This window comes from Cyprinodon tularosa, unplaced genomic scaffold, assembly GCF_016077235.1.
Source record: "Cyprinodon tularosa strain WSP-4 unplaced genomic scaffold, ASM1607723v1 ctg1577, whole genome shotgun sequence".
NCBI classification, from domain to species: Eukaryota; Metazoa; Chordata; class Actinopteri; order Cyprinodontiformes; family Cyprinodontidae; genus Cyprinodon; species Cyprinodon tularosa.
Genome location: NW_024038413.1, coordinates 1 through 6,900, shown reverse-complemented (window position 1 = coordinate 6,900; position 6,900 = coordinate 1). Strand labels below are relative to the sequence as shown.

General features: G+C 50.9%; 1 protein-coding gene across 1 annotated transcript; it reads right to left on the bottom strand.

Moving 5' to 3' along the window:
* Positions 1 to 4,805: 4,805 nt before the first annotated feature.
* LOC119780222 (gastrula zinc finger protein XlCGF7.1-like) lies at positions 4,806 to 6,001 on the bottom strand (the record flags this gene model as incomplete). The annotated part of the gene is made up of 1 exon (XM_038280179.1): positions 4,806 to 6,001. A coding segment is annotated over one exon (938 nt), but the record flags the coding sequence as incomplete, so codon positions are not given.
* Between the last annotated feature and the right edge of the window lie 899 nt (positions 6,002 to 6,900).

Below are 6,900 nucleotides of genomic sequence, written 5' to 3'. Positions count from 1 at the left end.
CTGACAGAGATCTTAAAGCTGATAATTCACCAAAGCTGCATCCTCCTCTCTGGTCATCATGTCAGGATGGAACATGGACACTGATTCCCAATGTCCAAAAACCATCATCATGGCATATGGCACAACAGCTGCCAAGGATAAAGTGTGAAATATGCTCCCCCCTCTCCTCCCCCAATGTGGCCCCTATCTTTCAGAGACACAAGCAGCGCCCTAAGGGAACAGTTCAATATCTGGTCAGCAGTGATGAACCTTAGAGTAACATGTCCTGAAGGAAGGACACCCTCTGTTGTTCAGCGACACTGCCAGCCCACCTCTGATGAGTTTCACAGTGTTTTTGCTCATATGGTCAGAAACACTGGCACAGAGAATAGAAAACACATCATAGAATAGAAAATCCCTTTAGTGTCCCACAATGGGGACATTGTGGTCTTACAGCAGCCTCAAAGGATTAAAGCAAAGGTGTTCAAACAAATGTGGACCTTAAAAAAAGTATAAGAATATACAGTATCAGAATGAAAGAATAAAGAGAATAAACAACAATAAACCCTAACCCAACCAATATGCAGCTATGGACATTTTTACAGTAATTAGAAAATAGCAGCAACATCAGAGATGTGCAGAATGACAGCAGCAGGTTATTTAACTGACTAAGGTAGAAACTGAGCAGAATCAGCATGAATGGAAGAACTGGTTGAGGTTGCTGGGAACAGTGGTGGTTCTAGAGTCTTCCAGCTGCTGGGAGGAAGGATCTGTGATAACGCTCCCTGGTGCATTTAAGGTGCAGCAGTCTGTCACTGGAGGAGCTGTCCAGTTCAGCACCAGCTGAACTCCTTTAGTTAGGATCCGTCTGTTTCCACCTCCTGCTCTGAGTCCAGAGGGCATCCAATCACAGCTGGCCTTCCTGACCAGCTGATCCAGCCGCTTCCTCTCAGCTCCAGATGAGCCGCTGCTCCAACAGACAGCTCCATAGAAGATGGCTGACGCCACAGCAGAGTCAGAGGAGGTCTTTAGGAGCCCCCCCCCCTCAGTCTCCACAGCAGGTAGAGTCTGCTCTGATCCAGAGCCTCAGTGCTGGGAGTTCAGTTTGTTCTTCAGGTGAACACTGAGGTATTTATCAGAGTCCACTACCTCACTGTCCGTCCCTGGATGTCCACCAGTGGCAGTGGGTGGATCTGATTCTGCAACAAACCAACATTAGCTCCTTGGTTTTCCCTGCATTCATTAGAAGGTGGTTCTGCTGGAACCAGACCACCAAGTTCTGGGTCCACTGTCTGTCCTCTGAGTCGTCTCCACCTGTGATGAGGCCAGCTATGGCAGAAAGGTCAGAGGTCTGGTGGTGGCAGCGTGGGGAGCTGATGGAGACGTCTGCAGAGGGTGAAGAGGAACGGTTCCAGCACTGTTCCCTGTGGGACCCCCATACTGCAGACCAACCTATCCGAGACACAGCCCTGTGTCCTCACACACTGTGGGAGCCAGTGAGGTAGTCCAGAACCCACTGGGACATGTTCTGCTGGTCCACTGCTGACAGCTCCAGCTTGGAGTCCTGGCTGGATGGAGCTGAGAGCAGGTGTGAAGTGAGCGCTTCCAGCCTGTAGCGCTTCCAGCCTGTAGCGCTTCCAGCCTGTACCTCTTCCAGCCTGTAGCGCTTCCAGCCTGTAGCGCTTCCAGCCTGTAGCGCTTCCAGCCTGTAGCGCTTCCAGCCTGTAGCTCTTCCAGCCTGTAGCTCTTCCAGCCTGTAGCGCTTCCAGCCTGTACCTCTTCCAGCCTGTAGCGCTTCCAGCCTGTAGCGCTTCCAGCCTGTAGCGCTTCCAGCCTGTAGCTCTTCCAGCCTGTAGCTCTTCCAGCCTGTAGCGCTTCCAGCCTGTAGCGCTTCCAGCCTGTACCTCTTCCAGCCTGTAGCGCTTCCAGCCTGTAGCGCTTCCAGCCTGTAGCGCTTCCAGCCTGTAGCGCTTCCAGCCTGTAGCTCTTCCAGCCTGTAGCTCTTCCAGCCTGTAGCGCTTCCAGCCTGTAGCTCTTCCAGCCTGTAGCTCTTCCAGCCTGTAGCTCTTCCAGCCTGTAGCGCTTCCAGCCTGTAGCTCTTCCAGCCTGTAGCTCTTCCAGCCTGTAGCGCTTCCAGCCTGTAGCTCTTCCAGCCTGTAGCGCTTCCAGCCTGTAGCTCTTCCAGCCTGTAGCGCTTCCAGCCTGTAGCTCTTCCAGCCTGTAGCGCTTCCAGCCTGTAGCTCTTCCAGCCTGTAGCGCTTCCAGCCTGTAGCTCTTCCAGCCTGTAGCTCTTCCAGCCTGTAGCGCTTCCAGCCTGTAGCGCTTCCAGCCTGTAGCTCTTCCAGCCTGTAGCGCTTCCAGCCTGTAGCGCTTCCAGCCTGTAGCTCTTCCAGCCTGTAGCTCTTCCAGCCTGTAGCTCTTCCAGCCTGTAGCTCTTCCAGCCTGTAGCGCTTCCAGCCTGTAGCGCTTCCAGCCTGTAGCGCTTCCAGCCTGTAGCTCTTCCAGCCTGTAGCTCTTCCAGCCTGTAGCTCTTCCGGCCTGTAGCTCTTCCAGCCTGTAGCTCTTCCAGCCTGTAGCGCTTCCAGCCTGTAGCGCTTCCAGCCTGTAGCTCTTCCAGCCTGTAGCGCTTCCAGCCTGTAGCGCTTCCAGCCTGTAGCGCTTCCAGCCTGTAGCTCTTCCAGCCTGTAGCTCTTCCAGCCTGTAGCGCTTCCAGCCTGTAGCGCTTCCAGCCTGTAGCGCTTCCAGCCTGTAGCGCTTCCAGCCTGTAGCTCTTCCAGCCTGTAGCTCTTCCAGCCTGTAGCGCTTCCAGCCTGTACCTCTTCCAGCCTGTAGCGCTTCCAGCCTGTAGCGCTTCCAGCCTGTAGCGCTTCCAGCCTGTAGCGCTTCCAGCCTGTAGCTCTTCCAGCCTGTAGCTCTTCCAGCCTGTAGCGCTTCCAGCCTGTACCTCTTCCAGCCTGTAGCGCTTCCAGCCTGTAGCGCTTCCAGCCTGTAGCTCTTCCAGCCTGTAGCTCTTCCAGCCTGTAGCTCTTCCAGCCTATAGCTCTTCCAGCCTGTAGCTCTTCCAGCCTGTAGCGCTTCCAGCCTGTAGCTCTTCCAGCCTGTAGCGCTTCCAGCCTGTAGCTCTTCCAGCCTGTAGCTCTTCCAGCCTGTAGCTCTTCCAGCCTGTAGCGCTTCCAGCCTGTAGCTCTTCCGGCCTGTAGCGCTTCCGGCCTGTAGCGCTTCCGGCCTGTAGCGCTTCCAGCCTGTAGCGCTTCCAGCCTTTAGCTCTTCCAGCCTGTAGCGCTTCCAGCCTGTAGCTCTTCCAGCCTGTAGCTCTTCCAGCCTGTAGCTCTTCCAGCCTGTAGCTCTTCCAGCCTGTAGCGCTTCCAGCCTGTAGCGCTTCCAGCCTGTAGCTCTTCCAGCCTGTAGCGCTTCCAGCCTGTAGCGCTTCCAGCCTGTAGCACGTCCAGCCTGTAGCTCTTCCAGCCTGTAGCTCTTCCAGCCTGTAGCTCTTCCAGCCTGTAGCGCTTCCAGCCTGTAGCGCTTCCAGCCTGTAGCGCTTCCAGCCTGTAGCTCTTCCAGCCTGTAGCGCTTCCAGCCTGTAGCGCTTCCAGCCTGTAGCACCTCCAGCCTGTAGCTCTTCCAGCCTGTAGCTCTTCCAGCCTGTAGCGCTTCCAGCCTGTAGCTCTTCCAGCCTGTAGCGCTTCCAGCCTGTAGCTCTTCCAGCCTGTAGCGCTTCCAGCCTGTAGCTCTTCCAGCCTGTAGCTCTTCCAGCCTGTAGCTCTTCCAGCCTGTAGCGCTTCCAGCCTGTAGCTCTTCCAGCTTCCAGCCTGTAGCTCCTGAGGTCGTTTAGATGTTTTATCTACCACACAACAGGTCTTCCACAGCGGTGGTTCTTCTTCCAGCCTCAGGCTTCAGGTGAACATGTAGCCCCAGATGCCTCACAGTTCATCTGCTAAACATCTCAGAAGCCTGGAGGTGATGCCATCTGGACCTTTCAGTCCATCTTTAGAAGCTCATTCCTCATCTGTGCTGACCAAAGCGACAGGATGGCGGGGGAGGGGTGGGCTGTGCAATGGAAACCTGGGAGTGGGGGGGTGGATGATGCTTGGTAGCTGGGAGGTTTGAAGTAGTCAGTGGTTGAAGAGGATGAAGGTACCAGCAGGGGGTTCTGGGCTGGGGGAGGACTGGCTGGCTGATCAAAGCAGTTGATCATTAACCAGCTGCAGGTCTCCAGCAGCCTGGATGATCTAACTTTGGTCTGAGATCGTCTTCAGGTTTTCCCTCTAATCTTGTTCTGCAGCTGATCTTCCATCTTCTTCTTGTAGCTGTTCTTCTCATGATGTTCTTCTTCAGTTCTTTCTGCGCGGCTCTCAGCTCCTGCTTGTTCTCTGATCTAAAGGATCTCCTCTTTTCTTCAGAGAACTCAGGGTGGATCCTTGGTTTGTTGTTGGAGAAGTGAGGAACCTTTCTGATAGGCCCAGTGTCGTCCACACAGCAGTTAATGTAATGGGTGATGGAGTCTGTGATGCTATTGATGTCCAGTTTATTAGAAGCACAGAGATCTTCCCTCAGAGCTTCTTCAGCTTCCTCATCTCCTCACTCTGCGTTTCTCAGCTGGTTCTCTGCGGTTTGAACACAGATGTGTTAGCATACAGTAGATCCTGCCTGCGTCCTCACTAGAACTATAGAAAGTAGATCAGACAGCTGATCCAGACGCTGCTGCCTGCGTCCTCACTAGAACTATAGAAAGTAGATCAGACAGCTGATCCAGATGCTGCTGCCTGCGTCCTCACTAGAACTATAGAAAGTAGATCAGACGGCTGATCCAGATGCTGCTATATAACCTTTCCTTTCCTTTGGTGTCTCATAGTTTAAATATTGATCAGGTTTATACTAACAGGCCTCATCTGTTCTAGTTTCCATGTAAACAGTAGATTACTGCCTCCAGTAATCTTGCTAGAAAACAACCTTTAAAGTGGGAGTTTCTCATCCAATGAGGTGAAGGAGTTTCTAGACGGACATTTTTCTCACCAGTCAAACATGGAAAAGGTCTCCTGTTCGTTCCTGTGGCGTCTCATTGTGGTGATTTCTGATGTGAAGCGTCAAATCTTTTTCTTTATTACATTTCCTTCCATGAATCGTACATTAGAACGGTGTCCACCTGTGTGAACTGGGATGTGTCTATCCAGATTAGACTTCTTAATGAAGCTTTTCCCACAGAACGGACATCTGAAAGGCCTCTCCCCTGTGTGAGTTCTCATGTGTTCATTCAGAAAATCTCTTCTTTTGAATGTTTTCCCACAGGCCTCACATGAAAAAGGTCTCTCATCTGAATGAGTTAACATGTGTTCCGTCAAACAAATTTTCTGACTAAATCTTTTGTCACAAATGTTACAGGAGTACGGTTTCTCACCAGTGTGAGTTCTGATGTGTTGCTCAAGATTACCTTTAAGAGTGAAGCTTTTCCCACAGGACAGACAGGTAAAAGGCTTCTCGCCTGTGTGAAGTCTCATGTGTTCATTCAAACTACTTTTTCGAGTAAAACTTTTGCTACAAGTCGAACAGGAGAACGGCTTCTCACCTGTGTGAATTCTTGTGTGTCTGTTGTGTGCAGTTTTATTAGTAAAGCTTTTCCCACAGGACAGACACTCATAAATCTTCCGTCCTTTGTATGTTTTCTGACATCTCTGATTCTGTTTGGATCCTTCATCTGATCCAGAGTCTTTAGGATCAATTTCTTCTGGTTCCTGGTCCTGAAGGCCACTAAAGTCCTGACAGATGACTTGGTTCCTGATTGGTTCAATGTGGTCCCTTTCTGTCATAAATGTCTCTCCTTCCTCCTGCTTGAGAAGCAGCTGCTCCTCCTGCTCACTGATGGGGAGCTCCATGGTTTCCTCTTTAGTCCAGGGATCTTCTGGCTTTAGCTGCTCTTCTTTCATCTGCAGAGGTTCTGGTTCCTCTTGGTCCAAACTGGAATTCCTCTCCTGTTTCCAGAGCTGCTGCTCAGAGAAATCCTCCTCTTTCCCAACCTGCAGGAGGTCTGGAAAGACAAACACAGGAGAAAGACTATTATAGGTCAAAAAAAGGACATTTCACTTTAAACCGCCATGAATATAAAGATGCTTTGAAAATATTCATTAAATTAGTCTTTATATTCATAAAATGTGATCAAACTGGATTTAAACAGATTAACTAGCTGGACCTGTTCTAGTGCTGCTAGTTAACCTGCAGAAGCTCAGGATGGATCAGAACCATTAACTAGCTGGACCTGTTCTAGTGCTGCTAGTTAACCTGCAGAAGCTCAGGATGGATCAGAACCATTAACTAGCTGGACCTGTTCTAGTGCTGCTAGTTAACCTGCAGAAGCTCAGGATGGATCAGAACCATTAACTAGCTGGACCTGTTCTAGTGCTGCTAGTTAACCTGCAGAAGCTCAGGATGGATCAGAACCATTAACTAGCTGGACCTGTTCTAGTGCTGCTAGTTAACCTGCAGAAGCTCAGGATGGATCAGAACCATTAACTAGCTGGACCTGTTCTAGTGCTGCTAGTTAACCTGCAGAAGCTCAGGATGGATCAGAACCGTTAACTAGCTGGACCTGTTCTAGTGCTGCTAGTTAACCTGCAGAAGCTCAGGATGGATCAGAACCATTAACTAGCTGGACCTGTTCTAGTGCTGCTAGTTAACCTGCAGAAGCTCAGGATGGATCAGAACCGTTAACTAGCTGGACCTGTTCTAGTGCTGCTAGTTAACCTGCAGAAGCTCAGGATGGATCAGAACCATTAACTAGCTGGACCTGTTCTACTGCTGCTAGTTAACCTGCAGAAGCTCAGGATGGATCAGAACCATTAACTAGCTGGACCTGTTCTAGTGCTGCTAGTTAACCTGCAGAAGCTCAGGATGGATCAGAACCATTAACTAGCTGGACCTGTTCTAGTG